Source organism: Setaria italica, chromosome I (assembly GCF_000263155.2).
Source record: "Setaria italica strain Yugu1 chromosome I, Setaria_italica_v2.0, whole genome shotgun sequence".
NCBI lineage: Eukaryota > Viridiplantae > Streptophyta > Magnoliopsida > Poales > Poaceae > Setaria > Setaria italica.
In genome coordinates this window covers 26,188,304-26,206,414 of record NC_028450.1, presented here as the reverse complement: position 1 = coordinate 26,206,414, position 18,111 = coordinate 26,188,304, and the positions used below count along the sequence as shown (strand labels likewise).

Sequence of the window (18,111 nt, the reverse complement as noted above, 5' to 3'; positions counted from 1 at the left end):
ATTTTTCAATACCTCTTTAATACGATAAACTAGTATTAAAGGACGTTCACAATCAGCACAGAAGGCTATTTCTATGATAGTGTTACCTTCTTTACTGGTAGCAGGACAAAGGGTGTGATCGTAAGGAAACTCTCGCAGGGGCAGGGCATTGAGCTCGATACGTAATCGCAAACTAAACTTGTGTGTTCTGGAAGAACATGGGGATTACTCTAAGCAGTTCGCGAAAGAGGATGGCATTCACGAAACAGTGTGCTGTTACGGTGCGGGGGCGCAACTGCGTCAGGCAGAAAACGTGGGAACGGGCATGTGTTCTTCCTCCTGCCCCTGGCCCTGGGGAGTTTGCCACTCCGATCCCTACTAGGAGCACGCGAGCCGAACGCGCCCCGCTCCCAACGCGCAGGAGCCGCGCGGGCATCCCCCGCCGGCGCTGCCTGGTGCCTGCGTTCGGCGTTCCCCGCACGGCCGGCACCGCGCGAGGCGCTCCCTCGCAACCCGTCCCGTCCGGCCCGGACGCGGGGCAAACTCCACTTGGCGCCCGCGCCCGCGCGGTCGTGTCGTGTTGAGCCTTGTGCTGCTAGTAATTTTCTATGCGCCCGTCCGTCTCCCCCGCTGGCCGGACGGACCCGGTGCGTCAGGCTGTCACGGTCGTCGCCTTCGCACCCGATAGGAACGGGACGGCACGGCACGACGCTGCCGCCCAAGGTAGCGAGATACCCATGCGCGCGCGCGGCGCGCCTATAAAAGAAAGGAGGAAGCTGTCGCTCCGCTGCCACATCGCCATCCCATCCCCGCTTGTCACTAGCTTGGGCCTTGGAGCTTTTGCCGCACCCGTGGCTTGGAGCCACTCGATCGATCGACCCCGTCGTCGTCGGCCCTGCAGCTAGCTTGCACCGTCGACCGTAGAAGCTAAGCGCGGGCCCGGGAATGGCGTCGACCACCACCACCACCACCACCGTGGAGGACCTCCCCGCCGACGTGCTGGCCTGCGCGCTGCGCCGCCTCGACGGCCGCTCCCTGGCCGCCGCCAGCTGCGCCACCGCGGGGCTCCGGGCACTCGCCGCCGACCCGGACACGTGGCGCGCGCTCTGCCTCGCGCGCTGGCCGTCGCTGCTCGCAGCCCGCCCCGACCTCCTGTCCTCCTCCTCCGCCGTCTCGCCGCAGCGCCTCTTCGCCGACGCCTTCCCCTTCCCCTGCTTACCAGTGGACGCCGCCGCCGACGCCGCTCCCCTCGCGGGACCCGAGCTCCCTTCCGAGCTCGTCTCCGCCGTCGACCTGTACCACGGCGGCGCGCCGCTGCTCTCCCGCGTCGTGGAGACCGCCGCGTCCTCGACCTGGTTCCTCTCCTCGCCGTTCCGCGTCGACGCCGTGGAGTGCAAGAGCCCGGCGCCCATCGTCGGCCTCGGCCTCGGCCCCGGCCGCGCCGGCGGCGCTGTGGCGGCCCCCGCGGAGCTGGAGCTGAGCTGGATCGTGGTCGAACCCCGCGGTGGCCGCGCGGTGAACGTCTCCAGCCGGCGGCCCGTGGCCGTGGACAGGCACTGGTACACGGGGGAGGCGCTGGTGCGCTACGCGGTGGTGCTCGGCGGCTGCAAGTTCGAGGCCACCGTCACCTGCTCGGAGGAGACCGGGAGCGTCAGGGAGATCAGCCTCGCCGTCGAGGACGCCGACGGCGCGGCCGTGAGCGGCGAGGGCACCCTGCGGCTCCTCGCGGCGGCGATGGCGGGGCCGAGGAAGGGAGGGGACGGGCAGGAGGAGACGGCCAAGCGGAGGTACGAGGAGTTCGTCAGGAGCAAGAGGGTGAGGAAGGAGTCCAAGGCCAGGAAGGAGGTGCTCGTCGACCTCTGCTGCTCGGCCGTCAGCGCCGTCGCCGTTCTCAGCTTCGTCGCCGCCGTCGTGCTCCGGTAGAGCTACTACAGTTCTGGCCGATGCATCTCATCGTCGCCGAGTTCTTGGCATGTACAGTACATAATTCTAGGAGAGTTCTCTTTCTTTTTACACAGCTCACCGAGATAGTGCAAGAGTTTTTCTTCTTCTTTTTTTCATTTGCTTATTATTAGGCACTCAAGTTCGTGATACATGATGTACGGGAAATTTTCCAGTGAAACAAAAGAGAGAAAGATACATGACTCTCACGGTCTCTTCCTTTTAGAACGTTATATATTTCATCAGTCACGTGGGAGCTTAAATTGATTTCTGTGAGATTTCTGAAAAATTCCTACTATGGAATCTCTATGTTCTAAAGGATGCCTGAAAATTTGAAACATGAATGTCCAGACTTCTCGTGGCCGCACTGGTCTGTTGATCAGTCGTGGCAGGCAAAAAAGAAGATCGCAGTCAATCCTGCATCACACGTTCGCTCGCTACCCTGATGAGTCAACATGTAAGTGTTCGAGATGACTTGTTCCAAATCAAACGTCAAATTTTTTTTCAGGCGCAGGTTTTACTGGTACGTAGTGCTAACGTCAACCATTATTTTCAAGACACGACACAGGCACATAGCTTCTTCACTCTGAATCATGTCAGGATGAAAAGATCCTAATGGCGGAGACTGGGCGCGCGGAGGAGGAGACAGGCCGCCGGAGCGTGCGCCGTGTCGAGCTCTGTCGCGCCGCGGACTGCTTGTTATTTTTTTTTTCCGGCGAAGCCCAGCAGAACATTGCAACACAGGAAGCAAGTGTTGGCGGGACTCTGCATGAATAATTAGATTAGCTAGCTGGCTGATGCGGGTCGCCTGCGGGCGCCTGCAGGCAGGCCCGCTTGCATCCTTGTACGCACAATAACTTGTATGAAATTATGAATCTCGTAAACTAAACTACATAGTGTTCTCATAAAAAAACTAATCTACATAGCGATTGTGGTTTTTTTTCTTTTTGGCGAAAGGATACATTAGAAGAGACGAGGAGAACAGAAATCAAAAGGTTTTTAGGGAACTTACTACATCAGGTACTACAATAATTATGATTAAAAACTAGACAAAGGGTGTCGCTGATTAGCACATCAGCCGGGCCGCGTACTCGATCTCAGACGACAGCCCCATAATTTTTGCTTTTTCAGGAAGTTTTTTCAGCGACTTCCCATTTTAAAAAGCCAAGACTTGGATGGAAAAGCCAAGTTACTACTAGGACACAACTAGCGCTAATGTGCGATTGCGGATAAGCCTCCTTTTGTGATACTGTTAGAAGATGTGTATGTGCTGTGTGTACATGAGCCCTAGCTCAAGCCGGTTCCTTACCGTGACCTAGATGGATTAGGATGTGCAGTCTTATCTCTTGGTCAGTTGTGTTTCTATAAATCTCACTAAGGGCTGCCTATATATTTGTACATGTTTTTTGAGGAAACAGACGGGGGAGTTAGACGGGGGAGTTCCCCTGGTGATTATATATATATAGAGAGAGAGTATCTTACAGGTTCATACTAACCAAATTAGGAGACAAAGAAGGAAACAAAGAAGATTATAAAAATTACAAGCTCTGATCTAGCTATTGAGACATAGGTTGTTTCAAGTGTCTTTTACTCTGTGAATAACCAGAGTAAATATATGCTTGAAACAAATTATTGTGCCCTGAATTGTCGGTTGAATGCCGTTAAAGATCCAATCATTTCTTGCCATCCATGCACCAGCTCATGATTATGATGACTATTTGTACATATTTGTACATGTTTGTATACCCTAATCAATCTATTATTCCACGCAATATCTATTGCTTTCATGGTATCACGAGTCCGGGTTATCCCCGATTCCTTACCTTCCACATCCTAGCGCGCCGCCGTCGCCGCTCTAGCGCACCTCCATCAGCGCAGCTCCCAGCACGCCTCTGCCGGCGCTGCTCTCAACGCGCCTGCCCGCGATGCTGCTCCCGCACCGGCTCTCCACCGCCGTTGCTCTCCATGGCCGGCACCCTGCCGCCAAGGCCGCCAAGCGTGCGGCTGATGCTAGCGCCGCCGCTGCTGCTTAGCGTCGTGCCACCTGCAAGGAAGCCCACGCCGCTGCCCTCGTTCGCGCCATCACGGCTAAGGTCGAGGCCACCACCGCTGCGCAGGAGCACGATGCCATCGATGCCCACCTTCGCGAGGCCCTAGCGCGCGTTTCCTAGGAGTGCAAGGGTGCCCCGCCTGACTCCGACGAGAAGGATGCCAGCGATGACCTCTCCAACCTCTCCGATCAGGCGCCCGATGCTCACCAGGCTATGATGCTCCACGAGGCTGCTGCCGTCCTCAACCTGCATGCCCAAGCCATCGTCGTGCAGAACATTCGGAGCCTTATCCCCATCGTCCTCTACACCGCCACCGACAACTACTCACGGTGGCGTGAGCAGTTTCTCCTCACCGTTGACAAGTAATCGCTGCAGGATCACATTCTCCATGACGTTCCCGCCCTGGCATTTCCTGATTGGAGCCGGATGGACCACGTCGTCTGGTCTTGGCTCTATGGCACCATTACCAACGACCTCATCGACGTCGTCATGGATCGCGACGAGCGCGGCGCCACCGCCCGCGACACCTAGCTCGCCATTGAGATGCAGTTTCTCAACAACCGGGAGACGCCGGCCCTCTACCTCGACGCCAAGTTACGGAACTTCATCAGGGTGACTTGTCCATTACGGACTACTGCCGCCACTTCAAGAGCATGGCAAACACCCTTGGTGATCTTGGCAAGCAAGTCTTCGACCACACCCTCGCCCTCAACATCATCCGCGGGCTCAACGAGAAGTTCGCCACCGTCGATCGTGACATCCGGCGCTCTCGTCCTCTTCGCTCCTTCTTGGAGGCCCGTGACGATCTGCTTCTCGAGGAGCTCATGTTGGCACCTCCTTCCTCGACTCCGTCCACGGCGCTGCTCACCGGCGTCAACACTAGCTCCTCCTCTCGCCCCTCTGTGCCTTCCCACCAGTCTGCCGGGCGTTCTGGCTCTGGGGACGGCAAAGGGCGGCAAGGGGGGCACCTCCTCCAAGCAGAAGTGGGACAGGGGCCAATTTGGCGGTCAGCAGCGGTAGGGCAATGGCAACGGCACCAAAGCCCCTACCCCCGGCGCCCAGGCCCCTGCCCCCGGCACCTCCTAGGAGTCTGGCGGTCCCTAGCCCTTCTTATGGAACCCCTGGTCTGATACAATTCAGATGTACCCGAGCCCTTGGCAACATGTCGTCGTTCCTCCCCATCCAGCTGTGCACACACCGGTGTTTCAACAGCAGGCGCAGCAGGCCCTCCTCGCCCAGCAGCAGGCGTAGCTCCAGAGCCTTCAGGCCCCCCTTATGGGGCAACAAGCACCCTACCTAGGGCAGCATGCGCAACAGGTGCCCCCAGGGTTCTACAATCCCATGATGGGCCTACCCTCCTCCTAGGATCAGCAGTCCCTCACCTCGACGTTTAGCACCATGACCCTCAACTAGCCGCAGACGAATGACTGGTATCTTGATTCAGGTGCCACCTCACACATGACTTTAGACACTGGTACTCTTTCACATTTTTCTCATCCGCGGTATCCCTTTCCATCAATTGTTGTCGGTGATGGTTCCTTGCTTCTTTGTCATAGCTACTGGCGCAACTCATTTTTCGGGTTCCTTGTCCCTTAACAATGTTCTACTTTCACCTAAACTTATTAAGAACCTTATTTCCGTTTGCCAATTTACTTCTAATAACAATTATTCTATTGAATTTGATCCCAATGGCTGCTCTGTGAAGGATTTGGCGTCTTGGAGGTTGATCGTCAAGTGTAATAGCTCCGAGCCACTCTATCCCCTGCAGTTTCCTACTGCCCACGCTCTTGCTGTCGTCTCCACCTCCTCTATGTGGCACCGTCGTCTCGAACATCCCAGCCATGAATTTTTGTCCAAAGTCGCTTCGGTTATTCCTTTTTGTAATAAGGACTCATACCATCTGTCATGCGTGTCAGTTAGGGCGGCACACGCGCCTCCCTTTTTTAGTCCTCTGCTTCTAGAGCGTCTAGTAATTTTGATCTTGTTCACTGCGATTTGTGGACGTCACCTATTCCCAAATACTATTTGCTCATTCTTAATGACTATTCTCATTATTCGTGGACGTTCCCTTTACGTTTCAAATCTGACACTTTGGCGACTCTGGGTAACTTCTTCTCCTTTGTGCGTACTCAGCTTGGTGCCACTGTGAAGGCTGTTCAGTGTGACCACGGCCGCGAGTTCGATAACTCTAGCACACACACCTTCTTCCTCACTCACAGGGTTCATCTTCGCATGTCCTGCCCCTATACATCGCCCCAGAATGGCCGGGCCAAGCGCATGATTCGGAGCGTCAACAATGTTGTCTGCTCCCTTCTTTTTTCGGCTAGTATGCCTCCTTCCTATTGGGTTGAGTCTCTGCACACTGCCACACATTTACTGAACATTCTAACCACCAAAACCATTAGCTCCTCCACGCCGCACATGGGTCTATTTTGTGTCTCACCGTCTTATGACCATCTCCGGATTTTTGGTTGCATTTGCTATCCGAATCTTTCCACTACTGTGCCACACAAACTCGCTCCTCGCTCTACCCTGTGCATTTTTCTTAGCTATTCTGCTCATCACAAGGGATACCGCTGCCTTGATCTCTTGTCCAACCGTGTTATCATCTCTCGCCATGTCGTGTTTGACGAGACTACCTTTCCCTTTTCTCAGCAGCAACCGCCCCCAGCTAACGAGAACTTTGATTTTTTGTTGGAGCCTTCTGATGTGGTGCCACCCCCTATTGGTCCGGCACCATCTCTGTTACTGCAAGACTTCCACACGGTGCACCTTTGGCTTCTGCTTCTGGCGGCTCGGCTGCACCTGCTGTCCTCGCACAGCCACGTGTAGCTGCACCTTCTGGCGTCCTCGCACTGCCACGTGCGGCCCCGACTGCGACCGAAGCGCTCCCTAATGCTCTGACCACGACCGCGCCACGCACGGGTGCGGCCCCGACCGCACTGGCGAGCTCTCCGATCGTTCGGGTGAGCGCTCTGACTGTACTGGCGAGCGCTTTGATCGGTCCGGCGAACGCCCCAACCGCACCGGCGAGCTCTCCGATTGGTTGGGTGAACACCCCGATCGCACCGGTGAGCTCTCCGATCGGTCGGGCAAGCGCCCACGGTTCTCCCCCCCTCGCTTGCAGCCCTAGCACCTCATGCGCCCTCCTCGTCACCACCCCCTAAGGTTCCTGCTGCCGGCGCCGCCTTGGCCTCACCGGGCAGCCGCCTCGGCGTCGAGCACCCTCTCCTAGTGTCCTCTCGGCACCCTCGACAGCCTCACCAGCCTCCTGCTCCGGCCGTTCTTCCTCGTGGTGCGGTTCCCGTGCATCCTGTCGCCAATCAGCACCCCATGACGACGCACGGGAAGCTGGGATTTCATCTGCCAACACTTTTTCATTCCTCCCAGCTGTCCGTAGTTCCTTGCACTTATCGGGGTGCTCTCATCGATCCCAATTGGCGCCAGGCTATGCAGGAGAAGTTCGACGTGCTGCTGGCCAATCACATGTGGGATCTTGGGATCTTGTACCACGTCCTGCTCGGGCCAATGTTATTACTGGAAAGTGGGTTTTCAAGCACAAGTTTCATGCCGACAGTTCTCTGGAGCGCTACAAAGCGTGATGGATGCTTCGCGGGTTCACTCAGTGACCTAGGATTGATTTTTCTGAGACTTTCAGTCCTATCGTTAAGCCAGCCACCATCCGTACAGTACTATCTCTAGCCCTCTCTCGTCATTGGCCGATTCATCAGTTGGAGTGAAGAATGCTTTTCTTCATGGGACGCTTTCAGGGACAATCTACTATGCTCAGCCTGTTGGTTTTGCGGATTCCACCCGTCCTGATCATGTTTGTTAGCTGAATTGCTCTCTGTATGGACTTAAGCAGGCTACTCGTGCTTGGTACACTTGCTTTGCCTCTCACCTGCTGCAACTCGGCTTTGTGGACGCCAAGACCGACACTTCCCTGTTTGTGTACCTCCACGGCGATGACATGGTCTATCTCCTCTTTTATGTGGATGATATAGTACTCACGGTGTCTTCGACACCTCTTCTTCATCTCACTACTGATGCTTTACAGCGGGAGTTTTCGATGAAGGACCTTGGTGAACTTCATCATTTTCTGGGTATGCATGTTCCGTGGTCCGGTGATGGTCTTCTTCTGTCTCAGCGCCAGTTTATGTTGGAGATTCTGGAGCGTGCTGATATGACTGATTGTAAGCTTTGTTCCACCCTGGTGGATACAAATCCGAAGCTGTATGCTACTGACGGTGCCCCGCTTGTCAATGGGACTGATTTTTAGAGGCTCGCTGGTGCTCTACAGTATCTCACCTTCACTCGCCCAGACATTGCTTATGCGGTTCAACAGGTTTGTCTCCACATCTTGCCACTTTGAAGCGCATTCTGCGGTAGATTCGTGGCACTCTTCACTTGGGTTTGCATCTACGGCCCTCTACTCAGTCAGATTTGCTTGTTTACTCCGACGCTGATTGGGCTGGTTGCCCGAACACCCGGAAGTCCACTTTCGGGTATGCAGTCTTTTTGGGCGACAACTTGGGCTCCTGGTCTTCAAAACTTGGTCTCCTGGTCTTCAAAGCGACAGACTGCAGTCTCTTGCTCGAGTGCCAAGGCTGAGTATTGGGTGGTTGCCAATGCCGTTGCTGAGGTCTTCTAGTTGTGCCAACTTTTAGTTGAGCTGCATGTTCCTCTGCGCCGCACCGTCTTGATTTATTGCGATAACATCAGCATTGTCTACATGTCTTCGAACCCCATTCAGCATCGGCGCTCAAAACACGTGGAGATTGATCTACACTTTGTTTGTGAGTGCGTTGCTACTGGTGATGTCCACGTTCTTCATGTTCCGACGAGCTCTCAGTACGCCGACATTTTCACCAAAGGCCTGCCTTCTTCAGTGTTCACGGAGTTCAGGTCCAGTCTGAACGTTCAAGCTGCCGACGATCATACTGCGGGGGCGTGTTAGAAGATGTGTATGTGCTGTGTGTGTACATGGACCCTGGTTGTGCGCCAGGCCCAGGCCGGCTCCCTGCCGTGCCTTAGATGGATTAGGATGGGCAGTCTTATCTCTTGGTCGGTTGTGTTTCTATAAACCTCACCAAGAGCTGTCTACATATTTGTACATATTGTATACCCTAATCAATCTATTATTCCATACAAAATCTATTGCTTTCGGATAGCATTTTCATCTTCATTCCAATTTAGAAATTCACGAAAATAAAGCTCTCTTTCATTGATAAATTTCCTCCTCAATTTCTGATGCAACCTGTGCTGTTGAGTGTTGACAATCCTCATCAGGAAGATTCAACAATTCCGCCTTTTCCAAGTATGCCATAAAAAAGGACATTGCAATCCAAACATTATTGTGGAATCTCATGTTCAAATGAGAAAGATTGCATCGCTGAATACGATTCACATATATACAGACATGAGTTCACCAACTCTCTGCTTGAATGCTAGCTTGTAGTCATGGAGTTAGCATTGAGCTGGTCTATGGGCTATGGTGCCTGACAGCTTTTGCTCGTTAGCTAGTGACCTTTATTTGACTCTTCGTATTCGCCTCCGTATTCGTAACCGATACTGCCCGTGAACTACAATCCGTGTAGTGCCGTATCCAACTTCGTATAAGTTGATGATATACCTTAGGGGACATGTAAGATAAGAACAAGAGTGACATAAGAAAAGGAGAGGGCGGCAGGGTAGTAGCTGGAGGGCTATTACTCGAGGTCAGAATATGCTTGGGCAGCAGCCAGCAGCCGTCCATGCTCTCTAACCATTTCCAACATCGATAGTGAATTAGTGATAGAGACAGAGGCTCTATCATTGAACATATGTGACGATGCCTTACTACTTGGGTAAATGTGATGTAAACATGCTGATGTTTGCCAATTTTTCAACTGCTACCATTCTTTAACCTATCTCTCGGAGGTAAGCTTTCTACTTGAAGCGTCCTTTAAAGCTCTTTTTCCTTCCTTTTAAATTTGAACCAGCTTGCTGCTATGATCGGATTAGTTCATGAGGTCAGCTTGCCGACGTCCTCAATCTAAAAAAAAAAGAAATCTTAGAAATTTCAAAAAAATAAAATATCTGGCCATCAAATAGCTCAAATCATCATAGCCATTGAATCTATTATGTTTTTCTAAAAAATTACCCACCTATACCATTATGAAAATAGCCTAAAGTAACCCCCTAAATATATATCTAAATTACCAACCTCTACCATTATATAAAATAAACTAAAGTAACTCCCTAATCTTCATCTAAACTACCCACTTATACCATTAATAGAAAATAATTTAAAACAATCCCTAATTTTTAACTAAATTGCCCACCACTAATACTTAAAAAATAACTTAAAGTAATCCCTTTAATTTGCATCTATATTACCCACATATGCCATTATTAAAAATAACATAAGGTAATACTAAATTTTGAATCCAAACCACCTTAATTAAAAATATACACAATTATATGATTCTAAATTATCTATTTCTTACACTATTGTTATATGATATAATAATTAAGGTATATAGGCATGATGTCTGTCACCATTTATAAAGATACATAGGAAGTGATGAGAATATAAAAATTATAGCTCAAACTTAGGATCCATTAAACAAATTCAAGTGCATGCCTGCAACGCAAAGTGAAAAATTAAAGATTATAAATGTGGATGAAAATATTATAGAGTAATTACTAACTAAAATATATCACAATCAGATGAAGAAAATAAGTATATATATATTATATATATATAAGTATTATGTTCAAATGTTTAACAAATGAGAGGTAGCTTAAGGTAGTAATTTTGTAGTAATGTGACCTATTTTTTCCTATTGAAGACTCCGCATTAGTTCTCAAGAGACACACTAGGAAAAAAAAGATAAATCTTAGAAATTCTCACAAAAATCAGAAACTTCAAACATCAATTCTGTAAACTCTAATAATCATAGTTACTAGTCTATTATATGTTCTAAAAATTTACCCACCACTATCATTATAAAAACATTCTAAAGTAAAGCTCTAAACCTATATCTAAATTATTGTGCTCTACCATTATGAAAATAATCTAAAATTATCCCATAATCTTCATCCAATTTACCCAAGCATATCATTATCAAGTATAACTTAAAATGCCATTCTAAATTTATATCTAAGTTACCCATATATGTCATTATTAAAAAACCTAAAGTAAACACCTAAATATTAATATAATTATCTTTATGTTCATCAGAAATATCCACAAGTAAATTAATATATAATTCTAAATTACCTATTTATGCCATTGTTAATATAGAAATACTAAGTTAAGGTATATACGCATGATGGGTGTACCATGTAGTCTCATTTATACATGTATGTGAGGAAGTGATGAAAAATATTAATTTTTATGCTAAACACAATGTATGGAGGTGTGATACAAAATGAAAAAAGTGTGAACGTGGATGAAAAAGTGTATAGAGTAATTACTAATTAAAAATCAATCACAACTGAAAAAATATAAGTGCACATCTATATAAGTATTATGTTGAAGTATTAAACAAATAAGAGAGTAGTAGGTAAATTTTTTATTATTAGCTAGGATTCTAATTTCTAAATATTTTTCTAATAGAATAGCTTTTAAAAATATTAGTCCGTGCGGGAGCACGGGTTGATGAACTAGTAGTACATAATAGTTGTAATTAGCAAGTAGACTAGTTAATGATTCATGCATAGCACAAGCACGGGCATGATCATTTCATTGCATATCTTTTCATCAGATGTTATGGATACAACATATTTTCGTTGCACATACAGTTTACTCCCTGCCCTCAAAGTGCACGACGTAAGTGATTGTAAATCTGTCATTAGAAAAGCCAAATCGCCATCGCATTCCCGCTTGTCGCTAGCTTGGGGTGCAGTGCGACCTGTGACTTGGAGTCACTCGAGCCATGGAGCATCGAAAGTGCATCGTTGAAGCACGGTTGTAATTTCAAACGGGAGACCTCGCGTTGCATATATCTCCAAACTAGACCAAACTGTGAAGCGTATACACTATACCAACTCATGCAATGACTAGTCATTTTGCAACACTACATATTCATTATGTATAAAACCGTTTATTAAGCGAATGATGTATAAAACCGTGGGTAGAAGTAGAACATAAATTGTTGGTAATAAAGTAGTATTAGATAAAAAGTGTTAACAGTTTTTTTTTTCCATCCGAGTATCTAACAAAGCATGTGCCTGTTGCCCCTTAATACTGTACTCCCTCTCCGTCTGTAGCAAAGGGCGTCAGCCGCAAGGACTGACATTATTTGATGGGCTCGCAAACCCGAAAGGGATCGGGCAGTCAGCTCAGCATCATTGTCACTTTGTCAGTGTCGTTTCGCTCTCCTGATGTAGTCAGCGTGCAGTGCAGGTATTATACCCCGCCGTGCTAGACTCGTTCAAAAGGAACGTGTTCAGATCAGTACTCGTGTATCTTCCAGAGTTGAAAACATTGCGAAAACAACCTCTAGGTCCCGACTCCTGACCATGATGAAATTCTCTATCAAACTTGTCATCTCTCTGAACCCTACCGCGGCCACGGCGTCGCGTTGACGTTCGTTTCAAATGCTGGACAGAACTCAAATGGCTTGTATTTTGCACAGGCACAGCCTCATTCTTCCGGTCTAGCAACGGTGTCGGGCAACTGAAGCAATGCCGGTTCCAAATGGACAACTTGTTCATCCAGTGCAAACCAGCGGGACACGTGTACACTTGCGCTTTTAGTTGCAAGTTGGGACCTGCGACTGTGCATCTCTCCAGGTAGAATGCAGACAACCAGCGCCGATGGTCGGTGTGCAGCAGTTCCGGAATGCAATACAAATCCAGGACATTCGATTACCACCACCTTCCAGTAAAAAGTCGCATCAACAAAAACCGATAAGTTATGCATGTTTCATGATACAACAATTTGACCAAGTAGGGCAATGTCATAAGCATACAACACACTGCAGCAACTTCAAGTTTTCACATTCCCAACTGTACTTACTCCAATTCTTTCCAGCAGCGTCAAATTTACATGAGGCAACATGTTACCAGTTGCCAAACCAAAAACATCTCCCGGGAGCTGTGCACTCACTCAAAAATTGGGGTATAATACCACCAAAAGAGTAGGTCAGCTTTTGTACAGGCCATTCCCTGGCTATATTATTCTTCCTCTGAACAACATAAACTGAATCCATGTGAGGTTAATCAAACTGTATAAGTTACCGTATATCCAGAGACTGAAGAGAAGTTGACAGAATAATACAATGCTACTTGTGATCACTATCATCCCACTGTCCACCCTCGTTCTGCAATCACTTCACGAACACGAGTAGCTACTTCAATGGCGTCATTTAGGGGAGCGTAGCTCCAGCTATTTGAAATCTACAAGGAAAAAAGAACAGTGATACAGCTGAGCAAGTACATCCATCTGAACTTTGAGGAAATCTATGATAATAAATTACATGAAGAACTCCCAGCTATAATAAGTAGTCAGGTTGGCACTTCAATAAAAAAGACTAGCTTTTGTTGATTTTGATCCTTCTACCAGCATAGGTATATCTATACAAATCTTCTATATGGTGGTGCAAGCTACAGGATGCAGTACAAACAAGTCTGTGTGCAGTAGAATTGTAATTCTCATCCAGCATAACTGATGCAGTAACTAGAGAGTTCTGATGTATTTAGATGAAATCGTGACAGTACCTATAATTGATGGCAAGAGTAAGTATACAGCATTTTCCCTGCCACAGTTGTGCTGCTGAACTCTGTGTGTGAGATGCTATTAGGTATGTGCACGAGTGCAAAAAAGGTTCAGCATTTTGGAGTAGGTATCAAAGTTGGCAAAATCAGGGATCCATAAGCCAGGTTGCACAGAAATTAAAGGAAAATATTTCGGTATTCTGTATGAAGTTAAACAATCAGCATTAAAACTTGTTTAAAATGGATATAATCAAACAGAATCTTCTTACATTATCGAGTGGGCACTCAAGACAGATTATCATTTTCTAACAATATTGACAAACTTACATCTTCCAATCCAGTGAACGGGCGCACGACCCCTCGCTCCCGCAGAGCCTTGTGAAAAGCTGAAAACTTCCATTTACAATGCTCGGTCCCAATAACATAAACAGGTTTCCTGTAGCAATTGTGATTTGAAGCTTATCAAACTCATGAAACTTAACAAAAGGGTTGCAACTTGCAAGTTGTTCAAATAAAAAAAAAACATCTTACCCTGTGCTGCATGCCTCACTTAACATACTTATCGAGTCTGCTGTTATGACAAAAGCATCACCCCAAGCAAGATGTCCCATGTGAGGGTTAGGTTCTGAAAAAAAAAAAGGTAACAAGCTCAGCAATTTGAGTAAAAAGCATAAACATGGAACAGCTTAGTGCTCGTCTTCTGGGTCTACCTTCACCTTCCCAAATATAGACCTTCGGATGTCCAGCAAATTCTTTAAATACAATATCAGAGACCTGCCAGCAGATGGTTAAACCTGAAGCTTACCCACTTAAACTATAGTAAAACTGTCAGATATCCATCTCAAAAAACAAATTGCCAAATATCCTACCTTCCACGGTGTTCTCCGAGAGAATGAAATTCTGACACTCCCACAGCTATCTAGCACATTGTACAGAGAACTTATGAGCTGCTTGGCAAGGTCTATACCATATTTGCAATTCCCTGAACATTGAAAGACAAAACACATTAAAAAGGTCATCATATATCTGGAGTATGAAAAGCATTTGACAAATCACTCAACACAATTGGAAGCTGCATTCAAAGAACTAGATAAAGAAATTGAAACAATTGAAGGCCAATAGGTATGCAAGTTATAGAAGGGAAAAGTCCTCCAAGATAGTTCACATTGAACTCCTCCAACATAGTTGACATTACTTTGACACATATAAAGAAAACAGCATTGCATTAGCTTTCTATTCTAGCTACCAGATTCGCTCCAGGGCTAACTACACCCTGGATTGACTTGGATATGGGTTTGCTATGGAATCTGGGAGGAAAAGTGGTGAACCATTCTTGATAACTAAGGGTTTACACTATCAATGGAATAATATTAAGAGAAATTTTCTTTCAGGCAGTGAAAGCCCTATTCCTTTTTCCGCCATCCGTTCCACTGCAGGCCTGTCTATTTTGCCCTTCTCAGCCAACTCCTCAGTTTCAGGCCATTTGATGTGGTGAAAATGGGGGCATTTTCATTTCACCTGCTCAAAATGGGGTAATTTTGAGCCCTTTTGTCACTGGGAATGAATTATTCGGATCAGTGGGGCAATGGCTTACATGTGGCACTGTTCTATTGAATTGGATATAGAGCAAACATTTGGGATCTCAAATTGGTTTTATTGACATGAAGTCCAGGGTAACATTGATATATGGAATATCTGAATCAATAAACCAAATGTCACATTCTAGCAGCCAAGAAATCATTATTCTAGTACAGGTTATTAGATATCAAATCTTTATTAGGATCATCAGACTACAGAACAAACCTATCAAATGTGACTTCAAAATGAAGGAAAAGACTCTGATCAGTAAAGGAAATAACAAATTCACTCATTATTAGCAAACATGTGTTAGGCAGGCCACACCCAACAGTATCCCTGTTTGAATGCAACAACTGACATCATTTCTAGATTTACACTGCAGCCAAGTCAAAACAGGACTATTATATGTAAAAACGTGTGCTGGAGACAGTGTTACTTGTGGGTCCGCCGATGTTAACAACAAGCAATGGCTTAGGCAAAGGGGCAAGTTCATCATGCCAGGCAATAGCAGCAAGCCTGAGTGCAGCAGAATCAGCTTGGTGTAGCGCACCAACAGTAAGAACCTGAACATTCAAATATCAGAATTAGCATGCCAAAAATGTGCAAGTTGTTTTACACCTATGAGTAATGAGAAATCAGCATACCACATTGCTCCTGGGTGGTTCCTGTGGAGTAATCCATCTCCGGAACAGGCGTGGAATTTCTTGTTGTCCACTAGCAGTTAAAGCATAGTAATCGTGGCGAGGAGTCACCACCAAATCAAACCTATCAAGGCGGGACCTGGGGTGCTGGATCTAATATCGAAACAGCACATAACAAGAATTACATCAGAATTTTCAAGACAAGTAGGTTTATTTTGTGGATCTACTGTATTAGCAGATAATAGTGAAAGTCAGCAGATTAGGTTTGAATACTACCTGAATGACAAACACATTATCTGAAGCCAATTTCCTTATCAAGCTTGAGTATGATATGGTGTCCCAGCCACATGCAACAACTAATGTTGGACCTTCCCTGGAATAAGAATTAATGGCCATGATGTCATGTTCACATCTTATCATAATATTTAGAAGCCAGTAGGACTGCCTAATTCTGAGAACATTACAAAACCTGACAATCCGACCAAAAGCAAGGAACATGTTTAGGCAAGAACTTAGATATTCTACATGGATATGCGCTACAGCCACAGAAAATATAAAGTGTATTCTACAAAATGATCCACCAAATAAATGTTATTCAAATGATCATAAACAAAATTTCCTCATATGACATGATCTTTCCTTGAAGCACAATTCACATATTACATATTTAGATACAGAAGGTGAATGCAAGAAGGTAAATGAATGTTATTCAAATGATGACAAGACATCAGTAGCTCCAAAGACAATAAACAAATTGATATGCCAAAAGGCCATTATAATGCAATAAATAAGGTAATTCCTGGGATTCCAGTTGGCTGTAACTTCTAATTGCCAATCATACTAATTCCAGTTGGGCAAACACTCATGAACTAGTCAATTATTTCACATTTCAGTGAACCATGACCAATGGTTTAAAGAAGCTAGATTCCAGTATAAGTTCATAGAAGGAAGTAATTGAGTACGACAGCAATTGGGACTTACTTCTCATATGTCTCGCGAGCCACAGTCACAATCTTCTTGACGTCAGGTTCCAGAATTGTAGACAACCCAACTGAACTGCTATTCAGGACACGATACGGCTTCCTCCCCTGAACCACTATCGTGAACCTCGTGTTGCGGAAGAACTGCCTGAGCACTTGGTCTATAAACTTGTGCAGGGAAATGGGGAGAAAGTGCAGCCACTCGTTGATCCCTCCTCTCGGCCTCGTGACACGCTGCAAGCCAATCCCCAGGAGCAAAATTAACCCCCAAAAAAAACTACTAAATTCTGCAACGGCCGAACAACAGAACGGGAAATGCGTGGAACGGAAATGGTGGGTGCTGGGAGGAGTAAACGAGAGGGCAGGGAGGGGGAACTGACGTAGAGGGTGAGGTTGTCGGCGAGGCCGAGGGCGCGGGCGAGGCCGAGGCACTGGTTCTCGGCGCCGGGGGAGCCGTTGCCGATGAGGACGGCGCGGCGGACGACTTTGGCGCCGCTGCCGCCGCCGGAGAAGATCTCGGGCGTCTCCATGCCGTCGACGCCCGGCGGCTCGGGCAGCCGGATCGGCCGCATCGGCCTAGGGTTTTGCGGGCGGTTGGATTCGCGGCGGGAGGGGAGGAGGAATTCGCGGGGGCGGTGCCGTGGGAAGCAAGAGGGTTCGATGCGATGCGGTGGGTTGGAAGGTTTCGGTTCTGGAAGGTCTGAACTCGAACCGGTCGAGAAGGTGGCGTGGCTTCGTGTGTTCGTGGGTGGCCCTCTGCTCTTCCAGGGCCTCGGCGCCTCGCAGTGACAGGGGATGAGGTGTCGGCTGTGGCTCCCTTGCTGTCTTGCACGCCAAGATGAACAACTCGGCTCGGACCATCAAGACGAGGTTTATTTTTTTAAAAAAAAATGCACAGTTTCACAGGTACTAAAATTGAGAACTAGATAACTATGTCGGCTGGATTTCACGGTGACGAAATTTCTCACATATGATAAAACTTCCTCTCCTTTCCCTTTATAATAACCTTACCATATCAGCAAAATTGTTGATGTGACATGTTATTTAATAATCATGAAACTTTTAATGAAACGTCCGCTGACGTTAGAAGAGGAAATTTTACTAATGCTTCTTAATTCTTTGGTCACCACCAGTGAGCATGGACATATCGATGCTTAAATGTTTCGCTGATGGTTTGATCACTTGCTCGCCGCATAGTATGCGGTAATTTTGGTTAGAAGAAATAAAATATAATTA

The 18,111-nt window shown here is 47.3% G+C and overlaps 2 protein-coding genes across 2 annotated transcripts; one reads left to right on the top strand and one right to left on the bottom strand.

The window, feature by feature from the left end:
- The first annotated feature begins 770 nt into the window (after nucleotides 1-770).
- LOC101786490 (probable F-box protein At2g36090) lies at nucleotides 771-2,131 on the top strand. The gene has a single exon (XM_004952601.3). It carries the CDS (start codon nucleotides 925-927, stop codon nucleotides 1,900-1,902), a length of 978 nt encoding a protein of 325 aa, XP_004952658.1. The 5' UTR covers nucleotides 771-924; the 3' UTR covers nucleotides 1,903-2,131.
- A 10,731-nt stretch (nucleotides 2,132-12,862) lies between these two features.
- On the bottom strand, nucleotides 12,863-17,655 carry LOC101786084 (mitochondrial fission protein ELM1). Its single transcript, XM_004952600.3, has 10 exons — nucleotides 17,256-17,655; nucleotides 16,877-17,109; nucleotides 16,172-16,268; nucleotides 15,899-16,048; nucleotides 15,691-15,817; nucleotides 14,546-14,658; nucleotides 14,387-14,450; nucleotides 14,208-14,301; nucleotides 14,004-14,112; nucleotides 12,863-13,358 (listed from the first exon to the last, which is right to left on the bottom strand). Exons 1-10 carry the CDS (start codon nucleotides 17,445-17,447, stop codon nucleotides 13,260-13,262), a joined length of 1,278 nt encoding a protein of 425 aa, XP_004952657.1. The 5' UTR covers nucleotides 17,448-17,655; the 3' UTR covers nucleotides 12,863-13,259.
- Between the last annotated feature and the right edge of the window lie 456 nt (nucleotides 17,656-18,111).